This window comes from Crotalus tigris, unplaced genomic scaffold (genome assembly GCF_016545835.1).
Source record: "Crotalus tigris isolate CLP2741 ecotype Arizona unplaced genomic scaffold, ASM1654583v1 scf7180000018371.15429387391:27106975, whole genome shotgun sequence".
Taxonomy (NCBI): Eukaryota; Metazoa; Chordata; class Lepidosauria; order Squamata; family Viperidae; genus Crotalus; species Crotalus tigris.
Genome location: NW_024096970.1, coordinates 20,799,927 through 20,827,267, shown reverse-complemented (window position 1 = coordinate 20,827,267; position 27,341 = coordinate 20,799,927). Strand labels below are relative to the sequence as shown.

The following is a 27,341-nucleotide window of genomic DNA, read 5'->3' as shown; positions in this document are numbered from 1 at the left end:
CGCACCGTTGACTAGAATGAGGAGAGCTATGGAGCTCGTTAGACGGCAAGAAGAGGTCCCGAAACATACGCTAAGAAGGCCGACTAGTAACAGTGGGAGGTGAGAAAAGCCAGCGAACTGCAAGTAAAGCAAGAAGTAGAACCCGAAAAGGGTGGATTGGACCGGAGGGAGACTACGAAGAGGCTGGGAGTGCTCTGCTCCGAAATTTGCAGCTCTCGTGTTTTAACACCTTCAAACTGCAAGACAGAAGTGCCCATTCTTAGGAGGAGGAAATAGAGTGGGACAAAAAGACCGGTAATTAACTAGGAGGTCCATTTTAGAATTCAGTGATTTTTTTTTTAGCGAAAATGATCAGAGCTATATTGGCATTTCAATAAGGCAATAACAATACGAATACAAAGAAAATGGAGTGTCCTAAAGTTAACCCTAGTAACTGTTTATAATGAGAAATGCTATTTACCCCAAGGTTATGTACCATCAGGTTATTATTGACCCTTAGCATCACAGAGATAAGTTTTTCTCCATGATGATTTGTCCTAACCTATCTAATCCATCTACCTTACTGTTAGTCATACTCTCCCTCTCTTTCCTTCCACTTTTCCCAGCATTAGAGCCTTTTCCAGAGAAATGGGTCTTCACATAATGTAAGTTGATCCTGTTTATTTGTGCCTCAATGAGAACTCTGGATTGATTTGATTGATATTCTCTACCTGTCTTCAGGTTTCTCCAACATTGAAGTTTGAGTTTGGTGTAATGGTCAAGGCATCAGGCTAGATACCGGGAGACCATGAGTAATAGTCCTGTCTTGGATATGAAGGCAGCTAGATGACCTTGGTCACTTCTCAGCTCAAGGAAGGAAGCAATGGTAAATCCAATCTGAAAATCCTCGCAAGGAAAACTGCAGGAACTTTTCCAGGCAGTCTCCAAGAATCACACATGATTGAATGGAAGAAAAAAAGTCTTCCTGTTTCTTCAAAATCCAACTTTCACTTCCATAATCTCACAGGCAGCACCATGGCTTGCATGATTCTAACCCTTGTAGATATATATCACTGCATTTACAGTGCATTCAAAAAGTATTCAGACCTTCACTTTTGTCAATCTTGTTATGTTGATTCTACAGTTGTTGATATTCATTTTTCTCTCATTAATCTACACTCAGTCAGTACTCCATAATGACAAAGTGAAAACAGAATTGGAAAGTTGGAAAGTGAACCTTCAGCCCAGTCTGAGGTCCTGAGTGCTGTGGAACAGGTTTTCATTGCGCTATTCAGCTTTCTCTCAACCTTGAGTAGTCTCCCAGTCCCTGCTGCTGAAAATCACCCCCACAGCATGATGCTGCCACCACCATGCTGCACTATTGGGATGATATTGGGCAGGTGATGAGTGGTGCCTGGTTTCCTCCAAACATAACGTTTAGAACTGAGGTGAAACAGTTTGATCTTGGTTTCATCAGACCAGAGAATTTTATTTTTCTCAGTCTAAGGGTCGTTCTCATGCTTTTGTGCAAATTCCAAGTGGACTTGCATCTGTTTTGCATTGAGACTTCTGTCTAGCCATTCTGCTATAAATCCAAGATCGGTGGAGGGCTGCAGTGATGGTTGTCTTTCTGGAACTCTGTCCCATCTCCAAACGAGATCTCTGAATCTTAGAGTGACCATCGGGTTCTTGGTCACCTTTCTTACTAAGGCCCTTCTCTGATTACTCAATTTGACAGGTGACCAGCTCTTGGAAGAGTCCTGGTTGTGCCAAATTTCTTCCATTTGAGAATTATGGAGGCTACTGTGCTTTTAGGAACCTTCAGTGCAGCAGAAATTTTATTGTAGCCTTCTCCAGATCTGTGCCTTGCAATAATCTTGTCTCTGAGCTCTGTGGGCAGTTCTTTTCACCTCATGGCTTTTGCTCTGCTACAGTATGCATTTTCAGTTCTGAGGCGTTCTATGGAGAGTTGTGTGCCTTTCCAAATCATGTCCAATCAATTTATCACTGGTGGACTCCTATCAAAGTGTAGAAACATGTCTGCAACTATCAAGAGAAATGGGAGGCACTAGAGCTAAATTTCACGTATTGTTGCAAAGGGTCTGCATATTTATGCCAATGTGATATTTCATTTTTTTTCTTAATAAATTTAAGGACATTTAAAATTCTATTTTCACTTTGTCATTATGGGATACTGAGTGTAGATTAATGAGAAAAAAATGAATTTCAACAACTGTAGAATCAGGCTGAAGCTAACAAAATTGACAAAAATGAAGGGAGTCTGAATACTTTCTGGATGCATTGTAAATATCTTTTCAAAGTCTTTTATGGTTGCTATATCAAGTGCTAGTCTGTGATGTATTTCTTGACTCCTGTAACACGCAGTTCCATTTTCTTGAAGTGGGTTTTTTTTTTCAAAAGAATAAATGTATTTTGATACATATACATTCAGTACTTAACTAATACACATACAAAACATTAATATTGAACATTTACATTTACCATAAATTTACCATAAAGCTAATTTAAAATTAAGGTACTTATATTTTTTAGACCCAAAAATTGCTAGTGAATTTTCTACTGACCTTTTAGTTACACAATTTACTCTGAATGCAAAATTATCTGTCAAACTACAAAATATTATTTTTAATTAAGATAAGTCTTAACTATCTTTTTTAATCAACTTTATTAAATTTTAAAAAATACAAAATAAAAAGGGGAAAATGAGAATGATAATAAAAAAGGGAAAATTCAAAGTGACAAAAAAAGAAAAGGGTGATTGACTTCTGACTTTCTTTAGTACAGGTAGAAATAGTAACCTCTTACTCATGAACAGTGCCATAGGTAATTTAATTAAAACAAAAATGCAAAAACAAAAAATATACATATTAAACAGTCAAAACATTAAAATTATACAACAAAAATACTCTGAAATTAAGCATAAGCATAAAAATACAGCATGCACATTTATTAATAAAAATACACAATGTTTCTATAATCACACAAATCTAATAATGAAATCCTAAAATCAAAACTTCCTTTTTATGTTTCAAAAACTCCAAAAGTAGTTTCCAAACAGAAGCAAAACTAAATAGGCTTTTATCTTTCAACAAAGTAGTCAGTTTTGTCATCTCTGCCAATTCCATTAATTTCAAAATCCACTCTTCAGTTGTGGGAATGTACAGTATGTATCTTTCGGTACATACAAAAGTATCTCTGCTGTTGTTTTCTTTCTATTTGGTCATTCAGGAAACCCAAAAGAGTTTCTGGTTTCAGTTTTACATTCATTTGTAGTATTTTCTGAATCAGACAACATACCTTATCTCAGTATGTCTTGGCAGACAAGTAGCTCTTGACTTCAAATGCCAATTGCACTGGAATTGCTGTCACTAAGTGACACAGTAGTAAAGTGTGATGTCATATGGCTATTGTGAAGCAAGGTAATTAAAGAAGGATCTCACAGCTGCAACTTTCAACTTCCTGTCCATTTCTCCATTGACTTTGCTTCGGGAAAGCCAGCAGGGATGTCATAAATTGCAACACGGCTGCAACTTGCTTCAAAAGCTGGGCACCCAGAGTGTGATCACATGACTGTAGGAATGCTGGGATGGCCAAATGCCAAGGACCAGTTTTAGGTCCTCATTGTTTTCCTTATGCTTGAATAAAAATCAGAGATAAATGGAGCCACTTACTCTTTCTTCTAAAGCAATCTTTCCTGACCTGGCATTTTTTTCAGACATTCTGGGATTGCAACTCCCATCCAGTATGGCCAAAAGCAATCCCATTTCCTCTGGAAGGCATTGGGATAATGAAGGCTTCTTTACATATTTCAAAGGGATTGATTTTAGTCATCTTTTCTTAAACAGCTGTGAATAGATGCCATCTCATGTTTCTGTGGCTAACAAAACAATCATTTCAAAGAGAGCCAAACTACTAGCTAAAAAAAAAAAAAAAGAATTCATACTCTTATGGAATAAAAAAAAATAAGAATTCTTACTCTACAGAATTTGAAATATATTCCTAACTTAAATTGTTACTATTAGGTAATTAGTTTTATAGTTTTTATATGCTTACATATTCAGTGGGATTGAGTATATTGAGAATCTATTTTCTTAAATATCTGACATGTATTTAAAAGTGAAATTACATTTCACTAAAACAGTTTACTTTATACTGTTTAAAATATAACAGATACATTTAAAGCATCCTAGCTGCTGGTTAACATAACAGCTGATTAGTGGAGAAATCAGAACATACAAGAAGATAAGGCTTTAATGGCTGCATTGGTCTGCCATCGGATTAAAATTTCCCTAAACACTATACCAGTGTTTCTCAACCTTGGTAAAATAGGAACACTTTGCTGGCTGGAGAATCCTGGGAATTGAAGTTTCAAAGTTGACAAGGTTGAAAAATACTGTATTATACAAATCTCTGAAAGGACTGGATTAAGTACTCCTTTATTATTTGCTGCTTCCCTTTTCCTTGTGTACGAAACTTAAATGCTATGAATGTTGAAATTTGAACTATATCTCAGACTTAAGAATTCCTTCAAATGAAACTGTTTCTCAACTGTTCCTGCACGAAAGTATACATAATTTGTTTAAAATAATATACAAATTTCTTTGTACTACAGGTAGTCTTCAACTTACAATAGTTTGTTTAGTGACTGTTCGAAGATACAATGGCACTGAAAAGTTACAACACTTACAAGCATTGCAACGCCCTCATAGTCACATAATCAGAATTGGGACGCTTGGCAACTGGCATGTATTTATGAAAGCTATAGTGTCCTGTGATCACCTTTTGTGATCTTCTGATAAAGTCAAGGGGGAAGTCAGATTTAATTAACAGCTGTGTTATTAACTTAACAACTGCAGTGATTCACTTAACTGTGGCAAGAAAGGTTATAAAATAGGGCAACTTTCACTCAACAACTATTTGGCTTAGCAACAGAAATTTTGGGCTCAATTTTGGTCATATGTTGAGGATTACCTGTACTAAGAATTATAAATAGGGAAACTGGGAAACCGATAGAACACATTTTGGTGAAACAAATATAAACCATATTAAACATACAATGGTGTATGTATACATAAATTCTGCCTTGATTACTTCCCATCTTTACGCAGAAGAAATACTCACTTGGAACAAGTATTGATTCAAACAAAATCAAACACGGTATAATTGCAATAGCTTACACACTGAAGCTTCTTACATTGCAACCTTACGGTATTTTTAACTGAATCTAGTTTCATAGATGGAAGTAGAAATACTGTCACCACTTACGTCACCTTTAAGGTTTCAGCACACGTATACAATTTCCAACAAATATCTTGTAATACTCTCAAAAGTAGCTGTCAAACCCTTTTAGACTTGAAAGGCTACTTAATTAAACAATTATATGTATCTAGGACTTTGTTTACAGTTTGTACAATGTTTTGATTTTGTTGTAGTTTATATAGATTCAATTTACTGGTAAACTATATTCTCTGTTCATGAGGCTAGTATAGATGAGATCCAAAATGTACTAAATGTAAAAAAAAGTAAAAACAAATCTATTCAATTCAGACTTTAGGAAGTCAGTTAAATGAAATGTAAAAGTTTGATCGATTTACAGACACACTACTTTAAAGAATAATTTCCCAAAAAAATATTTTATTGAGAAAGTCAAAAATCCCCAACCAGATTTCAGATAAAATTAAACGTACTTTATTCACTTGCACGTATACCATAGCAGTTAGGAGAAAAGACACTAATGATATGAAGGCAAAACTATTGTGTATATCATGTCACTTACTAAAAGATGCTAATTCCTGATTTGCTAAAAGTGATAAAAGAATGAGTAAGATACCACTTCCCAGTTTTTCTTTAAATGTTAAATTTCCTACTAAAAACTAAATCAAGTCCATGTGAGATAAGCCTTTCATCTTCTAAACCAGCGGCTCCCAATCTTTTCTGTACCCTTAGAACGCTTCTGATATATCCTCGCACCCCCTAAAAAATGTTCGAAATAACGGCAACAAATTATGCAATACACTATAATTTTGAAAATCCAAGTTTTCAAACCAGCAACCCTAGTTGGGAACCCCTGTTCTAAAGCATATTTTTCATCACATCTCAGGTTTAATTTCTTCCAAATATTTAGAGAGGGATTGCCAGAGAAGTGTCTAAAATAATCCATGAAAGTTTGTAAGCAAAACTCACAACACTGAGAAAGAAATCCAAGAAGAAAATTATGACAAATACTAAGACCTTTTCATAACTATGTGATATCCTACATTTAATATAGTTTTCTTGAGAGTACTTCTTTATACTTTGTACACTATACTTTGAATACTTAAAAAAATAAGTTACTTTTGCTTTGTAGTCAAGAAATTAGGATTTTGAGGCAAGAGTGGCAAACTGGGTACACAACAGGCATCCTTCTGTTAATGGAGGCAAACTATTTGACAGAATTATTATGGAGAAGTTTATTTGTAAATTTAGTAATTATATTTTCTAAAACAGTGGAGCTGGGATTTAGTAATTAGACTAGGAAAAAAATTGTGACTATTCAGCCAAATAAGCTGCTTTCAATGAATTGATGTTTTCAGCATAGGAATCAGAAACTGCATAGTAGCTTAGAAGCACATTTATCCACCCACCCATTTTTTTAAATGAATATGGGACCGAACAGTGCTGTCCATATAGAATCAACAAATAGGATTTAGAACTATTATGTCAAAATATATTTTTGCCACTGATGTAAATCTTGTAAAGTGTTGGAAAAATGTAAACCCTGTGAAAAAGAAGTACAGATTATGTTTTATCACGCAAATTGATTGTTCTATACATTCTATACATGGATGAAAGACTATAAGCAGATTTAAATCTGTCCAATGCAGGTCTGATACAAATTAAGTAGTATTTTTATTGTTGAATGGAGGAAGTAAAGAAAAAGTTAAGAAAAAGAAAATAAAAGCATGCATTTCAAGTATAAGTAAGGGGAAAGCTTCTTTTGATTAAATAAACTCTTACAGTACTCAAAGTGCTTTTTCAAGAGCTGTGTCACTTTAGCAGAAATTGTCCCAAAGGTATTGTTCAAAAGGTAATTGTACTTTGTTGGTAAAAAAGAAAATCCATTTGCCTTTTGAACAACACCTTTGGGACAATAATGATCTGGATGAGCAAGAATCTCCATTGACATTTAGCAGAAATTATATCAGAGTATAGGATAAGAAACCTGAAGAAGTTACATCTCAAGTCCTTCTGTAATTTAAACAATAACATTGTTTGTGTTAAGCAATTGGAAATAACATAACTACATGAACATCAAATATTTTCATAGAAAGCTGTCACTGGTCATTTCTCCTCCCTTCCTGAAATGTGGCTCCTAATCATTTGCAATCTCTGTTTCTGTGAAGTTCTGCTCCAAGTATTTCTGAGCCATTGCTTCACCCAACTCCATGGTTCAAATACATCACATTCTGTGTATTGAAGTAGAAGATACGAGCAACTTTGTGATATATAATTGTTCATGTAAAGAAAGAAAAATTGGTTTGAGACAATTTTATTTATTTGTGTCCAAAAATTCTTAAAATCAAACTACTGCTTCTTCCAAATCTATTCAATAGTCCTTAATTTCCTCCTCAGTTTTTGTGCCAGTATTTCCTCCCTCCATCCCTTTGGTGGGTAATTGTAGAAAAAGTTCATTTTTGCAGGTCAACTCCAAGATGGCTCTCAATAGTCATTGCTAGGTCTCTGTGTTGTTTCTGGGGTGTCAAAACAAGGGAAAACTACCCCTTCTTGCTACTCAATCAATTTCTTAGCTTTGAAGAAATGCCGCAGATAAAAGACTTGCCAAGTTGCCAGTCCAATGAGGCAGAACATTGAGAAAATGCTGAAGTACAGTACTCGAATGTTGGTAGATTCTGAAACAAAAAAGTCCATTGTTAGAAAAAAAAATGCCAAGAAAATCTGAATCTCACAAACCGTCTACTATGTCTTCACTTGAAGTGCTGATATAAAAATTATCAGTAAAAATCTATTATAGCTGTTTGGGCTCAGTGGATAAGATATAATTAAAAGATGTTCTGTTTTCATTCAACAAATACAATTCAAATTATAAAAAACAAATGCACAGGTATAGAATAGGTGGCATTTGATGCAACAGCAGTAACTGAGAGGGATTTAGGAGTCCTAGTGGTCAGTTACTTTATGTATGCTGCAACTGCCAAAAAAGCCATAAAGTCCGAGAACTAGGCTGAATCAACAGAAGGGTAACATCAAGATCATGTGAAGTGTTAGTACCACTTTATACTGGATTGGTAAGCCTACACTTGGAATACTGCATCCAGTTTTGGTCCCCATGACACAAAAAAGATGTTGAGATTTTAAAAAAAGAGTGCAGAGAAGAGCAACAAAGATGATTAGAGGAATGAAGGCTAAATTGTACAATAACGGTTGCAAGAACTGAGAATGTCTAGTCTAATGAAGAGATGGACTAGAGATGACATATCAGTCTTCCAATATATTTGAGGGCCTGTCAGAGGAGGGCAAGACAAGCAATGGATGGAAGCTTAAGGGAGAGAGATTCAATTAAGGAGAAATTTCTTGTCAGTGAGAACAATTAATCAGTGGAAGGTGTTTAAAAAGAGATTGGAGAGTCATTTGTCCAGAATTATATAGAGTCTCCTGCTTCAGCAGGAAGTTGGACTAGAAGATCTTTCCAGCTGTTATTCTGTATTCTATATTCATATTCTTAGCTTTCATAACAACTGCATTTGAAGAGATATGCATTGTCAATAAACAGTACTCGAAATTATGTCTTGCTTATATCATTCGCTTCTACTGAATCACACCCCTCTTTAGGAAGGGAAAGTTTAAGTTTTAGAATATTGTTCTAGAATCAGTTATAAAACATCCTATAAAGCATGCACATAAGTTACTTCTGATCACATTCCAAATACAGAATTTGTTCTTAGAACTTGATGTGCATATCCCTGACAGTGAGTGACATGGAAACCTGTTTCTTTTGACACTGACATTGAAAGTGGCAAAAAGAAACATATCATATTGGCATAGCAAAATTAGAGTATATGATAACCAAACATGCAGAACAGAGTTCGAGTAATCAGTTGGAGAGGGATTGAGAAGAGAAAAATTTTAAAAGCAGGATGGCTATCATTCTCATTTATTAATCACCTGGTAATATTGTTAAAAAGCAGGTTGGTACACAAAATGTAAGTTCATTCTAAGAATGAACTTATTATCTCACACATATTATCAAGACCTATGTGGTATATTTGACTCAACTCTGCCAACTTCCTTAATAAATAACCCAAGCTAGAGAATATGAGGAATCACTAGGGTCTGTTAGAATAACTTATCAGAACATTTCTCCAAACTGGGGGATGCTACTGACAACGTTTATTTAGTTTGAAAGAAACAGACTAAAGATTTTGTTGGTGGAATTCCAGTCTGCTTTCCAACTTAGCTGGCAGAGATAGTCACAGGTATAGTGCAGGAGAATTTCAGAATATGAGCCACATGCACTTCATTTATGTGAAGACTGTCAGATTATATTTTTCTGGTCTCTGTGAATCTATGTCAAACTGTCACCGGGCTAACGCAGTAAATACAGGTAATCCTCAACTTACAACAATTTGTTTAGTGACCATTCAAACTTACCACAGCACTTTTTAAAAAAGTGACTTATCGTTTTCACACGATCATTGCAGCATCTGCATGGTCATGTGATCAAAATTCAGTCGCTTGGCAACTGGTTCATATTTATGACAGTTGCAGTATCCTGCAGTCATGTGATCGATCACCTTTTGCAACCTTCTGACAAGCAAAGTAAATGGGGAAGCCAAATTCACTAAACAACCGTGTTACTAACTTAACAGCTATGGGACAAAAGCTGCAAAATGAGGCAAAACTCACTTAACAACTGCCTCGCTTAGAAACATAAATTCGAGGCTCAATTGTGGTCATAAGTCAAGGACTACTTGTACTGCAAATTATTTCAGCCTCAAGATGTAAAAAGAGTAGCTTGGAGCTTTAGAGTGGAAGGTATAATTGGATCACATTTGGTAATTTTTTTTATTTTAGAGCATAATTTTCCTTTCTTTGATGAACTTAATGCTTTATCATGTTTGTACTAGTGACTAGTGGGTGAGCTTTCTCTATGCCGATACATATGCTGAAATTCATCAGGTACCTACTACTACAGCTTTTGGAGACATCTTTGCTTAGTTCTTCCCTAAATGACTGTCAGGTGTTTATATTTTATTTTCACTTCATATTTTTGGTATGTTTTTGATTTGATATTGATTTATTGTTTTTATCTTGTATTTCCAAACTTTTATTATAAACTTTGAAATGCAACTGTATGGGAAGTTATATTCTTATTAAATAATTAAAACAATAGAGTAGTGGAATATTTAATTATCATGTTTTATATCAGCGGTTCTCAACCTATGGGTCGCGACCCCATTTGGGGTCGAACGACCATTTTACGGGGGTCGCCAAATGCGATCCGCCATTTTCCCCCCTCAGGGGGCGCCGCTGCGCATGTGTGCCACACATGGGGCCGCCGCTGCGCATGCGCGCCGCGCATGGGGGCGGAACCGTGCATGGGGGCGCCGCCGCACATGCGCGGCGCATCCGTGTGGCGGGGGTCACCGTCACACAAAGGTTGAGAACCGCTGTTTTATATAAAAAACTTTTTATTTGTATTCTCTAGGCAGAGAGACATTATCAGTGCTACGTAGAGGCCCATAAGTACATACCATTTGTATCCCGCATCTCTTCTTCTCGCTTTTTCATGTATGCAAAGTCATTAACAACAGATTCCGAAAGATCTTCCAGTCGTCGCAGCTCCAGCTCCAATGGCTTTAGCTTTTCCACTTTAGCAATCTGATAAAAGAGGACATTATATGTCAGTGATCCAGAAGGTATCAACCCATTCCCATTTAAATGTGGACCTCTATAAAGAGGCACCAGGTCTTATTTTCTGGGGCTCTTTTCCATTCATCTTGCCGCTGTGGCACCAACAGCCCTAGCCAGCCAGCCCACTTTTTCTGTGGCCAAAGAAGCAGCTTCATTCTGCAGCTGAGAATGGAGCTCCGGCCTGCATTTCCAAGGCCTCCGATAGCGAAATGCAGGCTGGAGGACACTGCAGAAGACATGGGCTGGCGAGGAGAAGCAGATGTCAATTCATGGAAGGCCTGGCTGCAACAGTAAACGAGTACGAGGTGCGTGGGGCAGCTCCAACCCCTCCACACCCTAGCTTGATTTTTAGGCACGTGCCTTACCCCAAAACTAGGGCTTATTTTTGGGGTAGGGATTACTTTCAAGGAAAAGTATGTCTCCAACATTTCTGATCTCAAAATGCAGGGTTTTTTTTTTAAAAAAAAAACTTTAGACAAAACTGCCTTAATTGAAAACAGACAATAGATATATCTGGATTAGCACTGTCTACTCTGATCAGACATGTGTCTACACATCTCGCCACTTGAGATTCTTTTAATGTCAGGAAGCTCACAGCCAATACTCCATCTTTTGCCACAATAAACAGTCCAATTATTGCTTGGTTATGATGAGATTATAAAAAATATATCCAGAATAAAAAGGGCAGAATTTCAACATCCCTAAAATTCTATTTTCTATCCTTCATCACCAGGCACAAATGTTCATAGGCATAAAATTGGTACATGTACTAGCTCTAATATCTGGAAGTAATTATATTGCTAAGCAACCAATTTTTTCCTGAAGCCAAAACCACTTTCTTTTTCCTATATAATATAGCATACAACTCTGATCGAACACTACAGGATAACAGACAATTGGACAAGGTACAGCAAACCACCTGCCTAATGCTGAAACTACAAAACATATTTACTATCCAATGTAGCTAATTATTGTTTCCTATTTAATTAGAAATGTAATATTTCAATAGATGTAGACACTTTAATTTTAGGGGCATTCTGTGTGGCTAGCAGAACAAATTCAAGATCACTGCACCTAATAATACTTCACATATGGTGATCTGGCCATGACAACCGCAATCTGCAACATCAGGGATACTGTATTATAGATGAGGATTAAAGATGGACTCCAACCTTGAAAGGGGAATAATTTTATATTCATTTCCCTCAATGTCGTATATAAATAGCACTTAATGAGAAAGTCAAACATCTGTACTTTTCTTTTTTATCAATAGTTTTAAAAAATGATCCAGCTGCTGATTCTCATAATTTTCTTAAACAGAAGAAACAAAGTTCCTTCACTTATAAATCAAACCTTTAATTTTCTGTCTTGATGACAGTTTAGTGAATTCTAATTGATTTTACCAAACATCTAAAGAATTGTTAATAATATTAAATAATTTTAAGATACATTTGTCTCTCAAATGGAAATGAAATCTCACGTGACCAGAAATGCTACATGGAAGAAGTGGCTTTAAGAATTTTATGTTTAATTGCAAGAGGATGTTGACTGTAATCCTAAATATACCTTCTACTGAAAGTTTTCTTCGAATTACTTGGCTACCAAGTATTGTAATATAGATGAGCACGGAATACATAATAGATTTAAACTACTATCAACAGTTTATTGGAAGGCCACAAGAGGGCAATCAAACTTAGGTGTTTGCAAATATTATAGCAGCTTTTTTATAGAATTTCACCTAAAGCAAAAGGCCTGGAAGATATATTACATGATTCTAGACAAGACATGTCAAAACTCACGATGTCACATGACGTCGCGCAATGTATTGGGATAGTTTTGCCATTGCCGGCAATGGGGTGGACGCGTCTTCCGGATGACGCATCTGGCCTGGGGGCCGGCAGTTTGAAACCCCTGTTCTAGACAGTTATGACAGTTGCAAAACAACCCCTAGGTGTGATGGTAGCCTTCATCTACTTTAAAATGAAGAAAAAAGTAAGATGTTTTGTTTTATAGACTATGATCAAGAAAATGTGTAATTACTAAATAAACCTAGGAATCTCCATTCATAACATTCATAGGAACCACACTTTATCAAGCCAGCTGAAGGTATGCTTTATGGTTTATCAAAATTTTCCTCTTTCTAAAAGCCTTGTGGAGAAACATTTATGATCATAAACTGCAGAATTTGAGCCTAAATTATAGAACATTGTGCACATTTACTTCAAAGTAAATCCATGTTTCCCCAAAAATAAGACCGGGTCTTATTTTGTATTTTATTTTTTTGCCTCCAAAAGAGGCACCAGGTCTTATTTTTGGGGTAGGCCTTACCGCACCTCCGGCACCAACAGCCCCACCCAGCCGATCTACTACTTCGGGGGCTGAAGTTCTTCAGCTGCATTCGGACCTGCATTTTGCAGTCAGGCCTTTCCAGAAGGCCTAAGCAGCAGAGTACCGAGATCTTGTAGACTGAATCCATAGCTCAGTTCTTGGCTGCACAGGCCTTTTGGAAAGCCCTGTGACTGAGAAATGCAGGCCTGGCTGCAGAAGAGGCCTCAGAAGAAGAAGTGGGCCTGCAAGGAGAGGCCTGGCTGCAAGATAAGTGGGTGCGGGGCAGGTGGGGCAGCTCCACATCCCCACCCCAGCTTGATTTTTACGTGCGTGCCTTGCCCCAAAACTAGGGCTTATTTTGGGGATATGGCTTATATTAGGCCCACCACCAAAAATCAAGCAAGGGCTTATTGTTAGTGTAGGGCTTACTTTTGGAGAAACAAGGTACTGAATTCAATAGGGTAGTTCCTCTTAAATGTCTTTGGAATAATAGTCTTAAATGAAATCTGTTGTGAAATAATTCAGGAACTTATTTTAAAGTAAGATTGATGTAGTTTACATTAATAATGTATTATTATAAAACTTTTTAAAGAAATGAACAAATGATCTCTAATCAAGTACAGTTTGATCCAACTTCACCAATTTCGATGACCTCAGCAAATTTTAAAAACTTCGCTAGGTACAAGCAATAGCCAGTGAAGTTAGATAGTGAGCACAACATCAAAATACAAAAATATCATCACATTTTGAGTCCAAGGTCATCAACAGCATCACATGAATACTAGCAAGAAAGCAGAGACAAAGGCAGAAAAAGCAGAGATATACCTCTTCATAGTTTTTTGCTTCCACTCCGTGCTTCATATTCAAGGTCACAAGCTGGTCTGGCATCCGCCCTGTTCCTGGAAATGCAATGAAAGGATTCATTGTATGCAGTATTTTAACTGCCAGGAAATTCCCAGCTCTGCTCCCTTTCCTATTATAGAAGGATTTATACTCACTCTTTATAAGCCTCTACAGAGTTAAAGATGCAGCCAAATTATTATTATAACCATAGAAAAGTCTACAGGGTTCTCCTAAACAAAGAACTCCCTAAAGTAATAAGCTGTTGCAACTATGCATGTGGAGAATGCAGAATGCAGACACTCCAATTTCCTGGCCTTCAGTCCACCCACAAACAGTAAGAAAATATATAAGTACCATTTAATAACGCCAGATTAGCTAGCTGGAACTAACAGGCCAATTCTATCCAAATGGAAACAGTAGAAAGCCAAATGATATATTAAATGGAACAGATGAAATTACTTTGAAAAGCAGACCACCTAGCCAACTTCTCAACCATCTGGGAAATTGCTAAAAACACTAGCTTGCTCTGTCTTCTTTTTTCCAATTCACATTTTACCATTACCATCATAAATAAACCTTAAGTAAGTGGGCTGGCAAAGAGCTTTGTCATTAATCCTCAGTGAATGCTGCTAATAAATTACATGCAAGTATACACTCATAGGCATTAAAAAAAAGTATGTATCTTCATCTCAACTCCAACCAATAAAAATCATACCCTAAGACTTTAACCTTTTATAGACAAAGCTTTCTGCTTTGTTGTACACAGTGCAGGAAACTGTTCAATCTCTAAAAGACTCCGAGTGCAGGTAGTCCTCAACTTACAACCGGTCGCTTAGTGACTCTTCGAAGTTCCGACAGATCTACTTGAGGTAAATCTATGACCCCAAATTTGAGGTTCCAACAGTTAGGTGTACCTGCAGTCACATAACAATATTTGGGTGCTTGGCAACTAGGCCTATTTAAAGCTGCTTGCAAGTATTCCACAGTCATGTGACTGCATTTTATGACAATTTTGCTGAAAACTATAATTTACTTCTAGCTTTCAGCAAAACAATATCCATAGTAAACCACTGGTTTGCAGATTTTACGACCACAGATTGCCTTAACAGAAAAGTCAAAAGGATGATTTTATGACTGTCATGAGTTAAAGCATGATGGGCGGGGTCCATTATGATTCTAATTTGATGACTATATTACTGATTTATCTGCAAAAATGATGCCTTATATTCTATTCATCATTTCCCTATCTTAAAGTGATGCTATGATTACCTTTCTGATACTGCAAAGAACGGACATCTCTCTTAAGAAAAACGGGGGGGGGGGTTGTACACAAAAACATTTAATTCCATATACAAATGTTCAATTGGTTATGATAATTCATGTACTGATTTCTGGAAAAAGGAAGGTAGATCAGGAAAGGGGAAAAATGGAAAATCTACCTTCAGTTGAAATCTGACAATACCTTGAATGTAAATTATGACATGTTTACTTAAATCTTATAATTTAAATCGGCTCACTTTCATTCATGTACATGTGTATCTAAAGGAAAGACCTTCTGAAAAAAAAAAAAAGAAATGTTCTATTTCCAGAAAATCATGAAAAGGATAAAGCTGTATACATCAGGTTAAATAACATCAGTTACTTTGAAGAGGATTTTTTTTTTTGCTTTTGCTTATTTCATTTTGGGGGAAGGAAAGATATTTCTATTTTTCCCTCTTATTCTGACCTGTTTTTAATATCCATTATTTCTAAGAACATGAGCTTAGTTTTTAAGTGGGAAATGTAAGAAATGAAGCTTGCAATGAAAGTTATATGGCAGAATAACTAAGGCTATGTTAAGTCAGACATATTACTATTGAAAATGATCTTGAAAATGGGACATAAGAAGGAACCAATCACAGGGGATCCAACCATCATAATTCAATCACCCAGCTCTTCAGTTTAGCATCTTAGGGAACAGATTTAAAACAAATTTTAAATGGAAAAACAGCATGAATATGTGGGTTTGATTGTCATGCTTACAAATAAAGGATTTTCTATTCTGAACTCTTTACCTTGCACAAAAAAATAAATTTCAAGTTTAGGGGGAAGGAGGTTAGCGTCCTGCTGTGTTTTCACTTCTCCAAATTAATCCTGGCTAACACATGCATATATGTTCTCCAAGGAGAAGGCACCAGCACTGGCAATGTATCATAATACAACAGTAGCAATTTCTGGAACATCTGGAAGCTGGTGGTAGCTTAAGGCTCTCTTGCCATGAAACCTGATGTATTATATAGTGAGAAGCAAACAAGCAGAGCTATAAGCAGAAGCAGCTGCATATATATCTGGGGAGCCACAAAATTAGCTGCTATGGATTTAGTGAAGGAAACAAGGAAATTTTACCTCTCTGTCCTGCCTCTTTTGCTTATAATAAATTCTTAAGAGTTTCATATGATGTAGCTGTTTCACAGACTGTATGCCAAAATATTGGTATGTTTTTACTCTGTTTCACAAATAGATGGCAGCACAATACAGTAAGAAATATTTTGTGTGGATAAGAGAAGGAAATGAGCTTCAGTTGATGGAAATGATGCTGCTACCAATAATAATTTCTAATATACTGAAATGTATCTTTCAGATAGCTGAGGATAAAAAAGCAGTCCCCAATTTTTATCTCACAATTGTTACCTGTTTCTATGAAAATGATTTCTGATTACAACCACATAATCAATATGGAGCAATTTAAGAAATAATTCTTAAAATTTCATTCAAATATGTAGCGAATAAACATGACTGAAATCAGCAAGGTTTCATTTTGAACTTATATACAAAGAATTGCATTACATAAACTACAAAAAGTTTAGCAACATTTTGGTTCTTAGATTACAACAGTAGAAATGCCCAAGAGCAGAATCTGGAAGCTGTTAGGACAAATAATTAAAGTGGTAGGAACTGTCAGGATAATGAATACATATAGTACTTTCAACAAGTTATGGATAAATCTAAAAATACTTAAAATAGAATAAAAATATATTCTGTTGGACTTCCAAAAACAGAAATTCACATAGTTGATGAGAAACTTTTCTCATAGTTGAGAAAAGTTGGTGAGAAAATATCCTTTCCAAATCATTTTATGGTTCTGTTACTTTGTTTATTTAGCATAAAAAATAGCATTCAAAATAAAAGTACAAATAACAAAGCACAGTATGTTTGATAGATAAAATTACAAAATAAACAAATGATTCTTTCCAGAATATCCAGTAAGTTGTTTTGACAAGTTTTTTTGTCATTACAAAAAAAAAAAAAAAAACCACCAGGAGGCAGGATCCATGTGAAAAATTGTTTGCAAAATATTTTTGCCACAAATCTTTTCTTAATCCATATGGAATTGATGAGTCCTATAAAAATCAAAATGGGATCAGTGCATCATTTACTGGTAGACCATGGGTAGAATTAATTGCCACTTATTCCCCTGTAAATCACAGAAGGATTAAGAGCATTTTCAAGTCTCAGCAAATACATTTAACCAAAGTATAGATGTTGCTTTCAAAAAGCACATATAACACTTCCAGATACAGTATACAACTGAATTACATTCAGTGCCACTCTTATCCACTTTCTTTTCAATTGGTACTAGATGTACAAGAACCCTAACTGCCATTGGAATGCCTTGCTTTTCTCCACATGGCTTTTCTATAGAGAAAGATTGGATGGAGGTGAATGTTGGGTGCCCCTTCCTAAAGCATACTGAATACCACAATCCTAGAGTGTGCAATTTCCTTTCCCCTGCCATCTTTTTATCAGTGGCTTTCTCTTCACCTATCAGGAGCTGCAACTCCAATACCCTGGAAGCCAGAGAAAGACAGTATGCCTTCAAACTGTTCACCAGCTCTAGATCCAGAGGAAAATATCTCTCTGAAATCCTTCAGAAAATTTGAAAGGGAAAAACAAGATTAAAGAGTGAAGAACAACAACAAGCTCAGATCTGACCAAATAATGACTGAATGTCCATGTAAGGGTTATTTTTAAAGGCATCCTTGTGTGAAGGACACAGAAATGCAAATAATATTAATTACTCAAAATTGATCTGATAGATATAACTAGTACATCATTACTCTCAAACTTCACCATATAGTAGAAATATGAGGAAAATCTGCAAAAATAGGAGCAACTTTGCAGCCTGAACAGCACAGTAAATGACGCAAGAAAAAAATATTGTGTTAGCAATTCAGCACATGCTGTGGGATCCTTATACGCCTTGCGGGCCACCTCTTCCCTCTATGGGATGTTTGTACAAAAAAAAGTGTCTTTCACTTCCTCTTCCCCATTTTTGTGGCTACAGGCTTGAGAAATCCCAATTGCTCAAACTCCACCTGGCTCAACAGCTCAAATAACTGTTATCTTAAGTTTTGGTTTCCCCAGGCAGAGATAAATATACTGCTGCCTAAACTGCTAAAGAATATCCATCTATTTTATGAGCAACATGTAAAAAAACTATTGACAGTCATAATAACCTATAATACCCAAATAGTATCAAGTAAGAAGCTCTAAATATTTTTTTGTAAAGTGCAAGCAATTCAGCAACTTCCTTCAAAAGGTAGAAATAGGCTGGCAAAAATTCTGATAAAATCTGTTTCCCTCAGGACTGAGTACATAACATTTATGAGTTCAGAATGCAGTATAGGAAACACAATACTTAGAAAATTCATCTATAGCAGTGAGTACAAAAGCTTCCTCAAGCCTCAAGGGCTATTTATCCCTGATCAGAAGCAGTATGAAAATGACAATGCAATACTTCTGCTGAACTCTGATCCTGTAATTTGACAGAAAGATGGATAAATGCATCGCTTCTCAAGATATCTTTAGCTCTAAGGCTTGTTGGGCAATTGTCCACCAGATCTGGGTATACAACCAGTGCCTTTTACACTTCCTTTTTCCTCATATGAGACAAAACACTAATGCAAGAGATCCTCAACCTTTGCCACTATGTATCATGTTCATATCAGAAACAAGTCTACCTGCCTAATCCAAGGATATTAGCAGATATCTAATAAGCAGATCAAATTCCATCACCAAGGATTATAAAGTGCTCTAGTATCACCAAATCTAATCTATCATCCATATAAAGCAAGAACAGAAAAAATAAAGAGCAGGCAGAACACCTCTTATGTGAAAAAAAAAAAACATGTGAAGCAAGTCTAGAGAACAAAAAAAAATTCAGGAAGAAGTTAGAAAATATGGCAAATATTTCATTGAATTTATGTAGCTACCCCATTTCACATTTATGTGGGCAGTATACAAAATTAAAGCTAAATATTCAATATACTGTAATTTATCAAATAAAACAATAAAAGCAATTAAAATCAATACCCTCTCCTTGTTCTCCTACATTTTCTGGCTGGAAATATTAAAAAATATTGCTTGTGCCCATATTTTGTGAATTTTGAATGGGCATTAAGCTATTTTTTTTATTGAAGTTAATTACTTGGTTCACATAAAACACCAACATAAACTATGGGTTGCAAACAGTAAAGGCATTTCACAATATAGTAAGTGAAAAACTATTATAGTTAAGCACAATCTACAAACTAGTCCTAGCAGCTGAGTGAGATTTTATCTGTCACATACTTCTTTGATAACAGTGTTCTTGTATTTCACATGTTAAATTGCTTTTCTATTCAGTATATTATAATTGCATTATTGGTCAATTGCAATTATTTTTAGAAAAAAAATAATTTATCTTCATCAGTAATTTTAAAAGGTTGTGGTTAAGTAATTTTATGCATTTCATTTCAAAAGATCAAAAATATTTGGCAAAGCAGATATCCCTTCTTCATACCCAAAAGTACCGGTATCTCTTTAAGTGAATTCTGCAAAGAAAGTAAAAAGGAACTTCTCAAAAGCATCTAATAGTTTTTCACACTTACCCACAGGGAGTTTGCTTTCAAAGCAAGCCTCAAACACATCATAGTCCTCGGTGGTGAAAGCAAACTTGCCCTTAGTAGCATCTTCCTTGACATAAAGGATATGTCCAGCTGTGTCAGTAATCTGTAAGAAAAAAAGTAAAGAAGCAAGCAGGAAATAGCTAAATATTGGGTGGGTTATTATTTTCCTTTTGGCCATCTACATAGCTGAAAATTTAAATTTAGTTTAATTGTGATTGTCAAAAAAACATGTTTTATTATCCTCTACTATCTTAAATAGTTTATATTAGTATAACAGTATTCACTAATCAAAAAGCAGTTGTCTGAAAAGAGGGCACAATATAATGGGAGACATCATTCATTTAATTAAAAGTAGATTAACAGCAATTTTGGTAAAGGCAAATTACAGCTACTTTTAGCTCAGTGTTTCTCAACTTTGACAATTTTAAGACATGTGGACTTCAACTCATAGAATTCCACAGCCAGCAATGCTGGCTGTGGAATTCTGGGAGTTGAAGTCCACATGCCTTAAAATTGTCAAGGTTGAGAAACACTGTTTACACAATTAACTTGAACAAACTATATAGTGCTTTTCCCCACTACCAAAACAGCAATACATCAAACATTAAATTATATTCTTAGAATATGTTAAAATATATTTAAACTCTCATTTTATGCAGTAAAAATTTATAAGAATATTCAAATATGGTTCTTTTCATACAAAATTAAATCACACATGGTGTTCTGAACTAGATCTTCCCAACGTGTGGCTGCATCTACAATTCTATTAAGCTGGCAACAGATGACAGCTACTTATGTACCATTAGGCATATTGCTTATAAAACTCCGGGCAAACTGCTTAAAAGTTAACCTCCACAACTATGGGGGTACAACAAAGAATGAAAGATGTTCCATAAATGCTTTTGCAGCGATCACACCTCTCCATACACAAACACAGTGTCAACCTGAACAATAAGTTGCTATATGCAGTTGGGACAAAGAGGCTAAAGCAGGGGTGTCAAACTGCTGACCCGCAGGCCAGATGCATCGTGTGGAAACCGCACCCACCCCATTGCCAGCAATTGAAAAAAAAGTCGCAATACGTCCCAACGCATCACGTGATGTTGCAAGTTTGACACCCTGGGCTAAAGAACCTCTCTGTTACACTCCTCCAGAATCAAAAGTATTATGTTTGTGTTGAGATGGCTTGGTAAATATGTAAACTTAACAATGAAAAGCAATCACAGTAATTAAAAAGTTTCCTGCTCTTTACCTATGTTCTTCTATATAAAACTGTTCATTGTGCAATCTGAAAATTATTATGTGATCACTAGTAAATGAAAGACAGCAATGACAAACTTTATGCAATCAGCTGTGCTAAAGCTTTAAAAAAACTATTCTGGATGAATAAACACCTTATATGCTCTGAAACTATCTGGTGAACCACCAAAATTGGGATAGTAAAAACAAATTGCTGATGCACAGAATCTCAATGGTCTATTACACTTTTCTGGAAAAAAGCAAATCGCTAAAGCAGGACTTTGACTTCAAACCAAGGTAAAAAAAATTGGATAAATATATTAGAAAGTTACACTTTCTGAGAATTTATAACCATAGGATCTCTAATATTAGACAAAAGAAAGGTGCTACACATAGATCTTTTAGAACTACCAAAAATGTTCATTGCCTTATTTTTCTTAAATATATGTAGTTAAAATGTTTTAATATATTTTATTTTTAAGACTCTTTATACTTTGTACATCATCAAAAATTAAATAGTGCCAATACTTGTCAAAACTGAATCAATAAACTATGTAAAAAGAAAATATATGCTTCTGAAAATTAAATATAATGTATCTTCTTTATGAGACACAAAACTACCTCAGATTAGTACAGTAAATACTAAATTATAAAAACAGCTGGCTGTCTGAACTGCAAAAAAATCTGACAGAATTAACTTTATTTTGTATAGGGAAGAAAAATAGGGAAGATTCCTTAAAGTCAAACTTGACTCTTAGTGGTTACCTAGCGATAAGTCTATTCAATTTTCTTGGCAACAATATATAAATCATTTGCAACTGTCTTTTCTAATGTTTTTTTTAAACTTCCAAGCCCTCAAATTCCAGTCTTGTTCAAAATTAACCAAGATTACCAGCCTGAATAAGGGATAGAACAGAACAGAGCTGGAAGGGACCTTGGAGGTCTTCTAGTCCAACCTCGTGCTCAAGCAGGAGGACCTATAACCATCTCAGAAAAGTGACTGCCCAGCTTCTCCTTAAAAATCACCAGTGATGGAGCACCCACGATTTCTGGAGGCAAGCTGTTCCATTGGTTAATTGTCCTCACTGTCAGGAAGTTTCTCCTTAATTCCAGGTTGCTTCTCTCTTTGATCAGTCTCCAACCATTGTTCCTTGTCCTGCCCACTGGTGTTTTGGTGAATAACGTGATCCCTTATTCTTTATGGCAGCCCCTCAAATACTGGAATACTACTATCATGTCTCCCCTATTTATTTCCTTTAGACTAACCAAACCAAATCCTGCAGCCATTCTTCATAGGTTTTAGTCTTCAGGCCTTTAATCATCTTAGTTGCTCTTCTCTGAATTTTCTCCAAACTCTCAACATCTTTTTTGTGATATGGTGACCAGAATTGGCTGCACTATTTCAGATGTGGTCTTATTAGGGTTTCATAAAGCGGTACTAATACTTCACGTGATCTTGATTCTATGCCTCTGTTTATACAACCCAGGATTGTATTAGCTTTTTTGTCTGCTGCTGCACACTGCTGACTCATAGTCAAGTGATCATCCACTAGGACTCCAAGGTCCCTCTCACAGTTACTGTTTTTAAGCCAGGTCTGTACTTGTACCTTTGATTTTTCCTGCCTAAATGTAAAACTTTGCTTTTCTGCACATTGAAACTCATTTTGTTCAAATTTGTCAAGATCTTTTTGGATCTTGATTTGTCTTCTGGGGTGTTGGCTACTCCTGCCAGTTTGGTGTCATCTGCAAATTTGACGATCCCCCTTCAATTCCCTCATCTAAGTCATTGATGAAAATATTGCAGAGTACTGGGCCTAAGATGGAACCTTGTAGTACCCCATTGCTTACTTCTCTCCATGTGGATGTGGTGCCATTGAGGACTACTTGTTGTGTATGGTTTATCAGCCAGCTACAGATCTATCTGGTGGTGATGCTGTCTAACCCACATTTTTCTATCTTATCAAGTAATAGGTTGTGGTCTACTTTCTCAGATGCCTTACTGAAGTCTAAGTATACTACGTCCACAGCATTTCGCTGGTCTACTAGTTTAGTCACTTTATCAAAGAATGAAATAAGATTGATTTGGCATGATCTGTTTTTAACAAACCCATGCTGGCTACTAGTAATAACTTTATTTGCTTCTAGTTGTTTGCAGATCTGTTTTTTGATTATCTTTTCTAGGATCTTCCCAGGTATTGATGTTAAACTGATTAGTCTGTAGTTTCCTGGGTCCGTTTTTTTTTTTTCCACCTTTCTTGAAGATGGGAACCACATCAGCTAGCTTAGTTCTCTTTTATTCAAAAACAGCATTTTCACCTTGACTCTTACTCAATTATTATGAGAAAAAGTATAAGAACAGGTAATCCTTTATTTACAACCATTCATTTAGTGACCATTCAAAGTTACAACACTGAAAAAAGTGACTTTTGAGCATTTTTCACTCTTACAACCATTGTAACATCCTTCTAATCATGTGATCAAAATTCAGCCACTTGGCAACTGGTTCATATTTATGACGGTTGCAGTGTCCTGGGGTCATGTGATTATCTTTTGCGAACTTCTGACAAGCAAAGTCAATGGGGAAGCCAGATTCAACAATTGAACCCAGAGTTTCCATTGCTAAGCAAGATAGTTAAGTGAGTTTTGCCTGATTTTATGACCTTTCTTGCCATAGTTGTTAAGTGAATCACCACAGTTGTTAAATTAGTAACACAGTTGTTGAGTGAATCTGTCTTCCCTAATAACCTGGCTTGTCAGATAGTCACAAAAGGTGATCATATGACTCTGGGACATTGCAACTGTCATAAATACAAGTCAGTTGCCAAGCATCCAAAATCTGTTTATGTGATTATGGTCATAAGTTTGAAAAATGGTCATAAATCACTTTTTCCACTGCCATTTTAACTTTGTACAGAGATTAAATGCATGATTATAAGTCAAGGACTACATGTACAAGCTTCCAAGCCATAAACAATTTTGGCTTCATTTATACATTTCCACTTAGTTCAGCAGAATTTATAAGGATGGTTCAAAATATAACAGTGTACATATTTCCCTTCACATTTAGTAGTCATATTATTAAAGATCCCAGAAAGTCTCCATGAGGGAAGAATTTTGCTTGGAGAAAGAATAATGTATTCATAATAAAAATAACAGATTCAACTGAATTTGTTCCAATTTACATAGTACTACATATTTTTTTTCCTGCAATGTGGGATAATGTAGGGATTACTCCAAACAATCCTACCACATTTGGTAAGAATACCACATTCTATGAAACAAGCCTTAATATACAATATTGGAATTTCATAATGCTTTTGTATTTTCAGGGCATGGGTTTAGTTTTCGCTTCCTAGCATCATCACTGCAGTTAATTTAAGACTACAAAACTTCTGCACCTAATAGCCTCTCCTCTTTCTCTGTGAAGCAGAAAAAAACCCCACCCTCAGTCTTTTGCTATTTGGGTCACACTTCCTACTGTCATATTATTCTGAAAACCCAGGGAATAAATCCTTACAGTACTATGTTTTGGACAATTACAGCATGGTTAGAACTCCAAAGCAATGGGACGGTGGACACACAGAGAAAAGCTCAGCTATAAAGTCAGGAATGAATAAGTTCTAAGTATGTGAAAATAAGAGACAAGGAGGGAACTAAAACAAATAAACAGCCTTTACATCCCGGACTAGTGAGAGGCGAAGGCATTGTTGCGAGGGCCTATGCAGTTCCAGTCTCACCGACTCAGTCTTCCATCTTTCCGAGGTAGGTAAAATGAGGACTCAGATTGTTGGGGGCAATAGGCTGACTCTGCAAACCGCTTAGAGAGGGCTGTAAAGCATTGTGAAGCGGTATATAAGTCTAAGTGCAATTGCTATTGACAGTATTCCTCCCAGCGAGTACACAAAACTGGACTTTTTCCTCCTTCCGTATTCAGCCTTCTGAGGAGACGCAGAGAACGCTGACGTGTCCCCAGATGCGGAAGGAAACGGGAATACAAGCGTGTGGTCGGTAACAGGCTGGCCCTAGGAATCCCACAGCCTGTCCGGGAGGAGGTACCAGGTAGCGCGCGGGGAAGGGAACTATCACTTGAGGGACACTGTTTCTGACAGAGGACTACCTGCCCCATCAGCCCCCACTTGCTCCCGCCCAACTGCCCCGCTTGCGCTCTCGCCGGCCCTGCACCTTGAGGTTTGCGGACGGGCCGCTAGACGAGCCCAGCGGGGGGGCCACCTCGTACTCGCCGGTGACCAGCTTGTCGCGGTGAATCTCCTCCCGAAGGCATTTGCGGGCTTTGCCCGGCAATTGGAAGGAGATGGGCTGAGCGGGGCCTGGCAGCAGGACGAGCAAAAGGAGCGCAAGCAGAGACGTCAGGAAAGCCGGCTTGTGCTGAAGGCGGCCAGGGAGCAGCGAAAGCAACAGCATGGCGGTAGATCCAAGTGACACCAGGCCGGACTTTCTGCCTCCACCTCCAGCACGTGACCGCGTCGCTCGTTGCATGATGGGAAGTGAGGAGCCTCGGGGGCAGCCACCGAGATCAATTGTGCTAGAAGGGCCAGAAAGTTCAGCGGATTGGTGGGAATAGAAGTAGAGAGCGTAATTCAATGCCGGGTTGTCCGCGGAGTATCCAAGTCTTGTCGGAGCTTAGTGTCAATGGGGGTTCTCAGTTATGGTTGTCCCAAAAGTACTTTTTCAAAAGGCAACTGGACTTTTTGTTTTCGCTTCTCATTCAAGAAGCTTTTTCAATTCTGATTGAATGGTAGAGGATGGAAGGATTTATATTCCTTGCAGTAATCTTATATGGTCGTTAGCATTCTTTTCTCGTTGAAGCTACTTGGGGGTTTATCTGTGCCCTCAGGGTCATCTGAATAGTGTAAAGGTGCTATTTCAAAAGATAAACAGGACTTTGTTTCTCCTTGAAGACGTTTCGCTTCTTGTCCAAGAAGCTTCTTCAGTTCTGACTCAGTGGTGGAGAAGTTTTAATGACCAGATGACTGCAAGGAATATAAATCCTGCCATCCTCCATTATTCAGTCAGACCTGAAGAAGTTTCTTGGCTAAGAAGCGAAACGTCAATTGCTTTTTTAAAAAGCACTTTAGGGACAGTCAGAGCTTAGCTAGAATGGATGGAATTGTCAGCTTTTTATTAGCATTTAAATAAAACCCAATTCATGATCTAAATGCTCTATGTTGTCTTAGCAGTAGCTGCCTACTGCCACAGTAGTCAAGTTTCTACTACTTTGAAAAAAATAACCGAATTTTAAAAAACATCAGAGCACGATGGCAAAAGACAGTGCTCTTGATTAATATCGTTTTGGTGAACTGTAAGGAATGCTCCTGATTTCTGAGTTTACCCTTGTAATGTCCATATTGTATCATTTTGTCTGAAGGAAAAAAATAGAAATTCACAAGCATTATAAGTAAAAAATGTACTGATCCTTTTGGACTAACATTTTCAAAATATAAATTGATCATGGTATATTTAAGAAGAATAGAATAGAACTGGAAGGGACCTTGGAGGTGTTCTAGTCCAACCCCCTGCTCAAGCAGGAGATCCTATACGAGACAAATGACTGTCTAGTCCACGGGTGTCAAGACTCTACAGGCCTTGCCCAATCTGTGATTTATTATGTTTTGTTTCTAATTTGTGTTAACTGCTTTGCCTTTTAGGGGAGGAAATTAAAATATTTCATATAAAAAGACATTGAAATATAAATAATTCAAAGTAAAATTTGAATGTATGTGTATGTAACAACTGAATTCTCATACTACACTAAATATAAAGACTAATATAAAGACTGCGTCTCGGAGAATGTATGTATGTGGCATATGTTTATGTACAACTTCTTGTTACATTCAGAATATTTATCAGAAACTGGGAACTGATTCAAAATACAAGACTATTAAAGTGGGAGATTTATTTTTGGTGCTAAGTGCTACTTAGCTAATCAGCACTTACAGCCAACTGTAGTTAAGCAAACTACAGTTGGCTGGGTCCACCAAATTTGATAACTCAATCTAAACTACAGAAGCTTATCTAAACCAAGCTGTATGACAGCATTGCCTATAACTTGGCTTGCACAATATGCAAAAGCAT

The 27,341-nt window shown here is 36.5% G+C and overlaps 1 protein-coding gene across 1 annotated transcript; it reads right to left on the bottom strand.

Annotated features, from left to right (window-relative positions):
- Positions 1–5,617: 5,617 nt before the first annotated feature.
- Positions 5,618–26,919, bottom strand: TMED10 (transmembrane p24 trafficking protein 10). Its single transcript, XM_039351698.1, has 5 exons — positions 25,431–26,919; positions 19,992–20,112; positions 14,065–14,138; positions 10,752–10,878; positions 5,618–7,889 (listed from the first exon to the last, which is right to left on the bottom strand). Exons 1-5 carry the CDS (start codon positions 25,743–25,745, stop codon positions 7,768–7,770), a joined length of 759 nt encoding a protein of 252 aa, XP_039207632.1. The 5' UTR covers positions 25,746–26,919; the 3' UTR covers positions 5,618–7,767.
- Positions 26,920–27,341: the final 422 nt, after the last annotated feature.

Excerpts from the sequence above, each read along its gene's own strand:
- TMED10 (XM_039351698.1), bottom strand. The coding sequence starts at position 25,745 with ATGCAACGAGCGACGCGGTCACGTGCTGGAGGTGGAGGCAGAAAGTCC. Across the intron at positions 14,139-19,991 it reads TGAAAGCAAACTCCCTGTGG|GAACAGGGCGGATGCCAGAC; the intron begins GTAAGTGTGAAA and ends TTGCATTTCCAG. Across the intron at positions 7,890-10,751 it reads AGAGATGCGGGATACAAATG|AATCTACCAACATTCGAGTA; the intron begins GTATGTACTTAT and ends TTTTTGTTTCAG.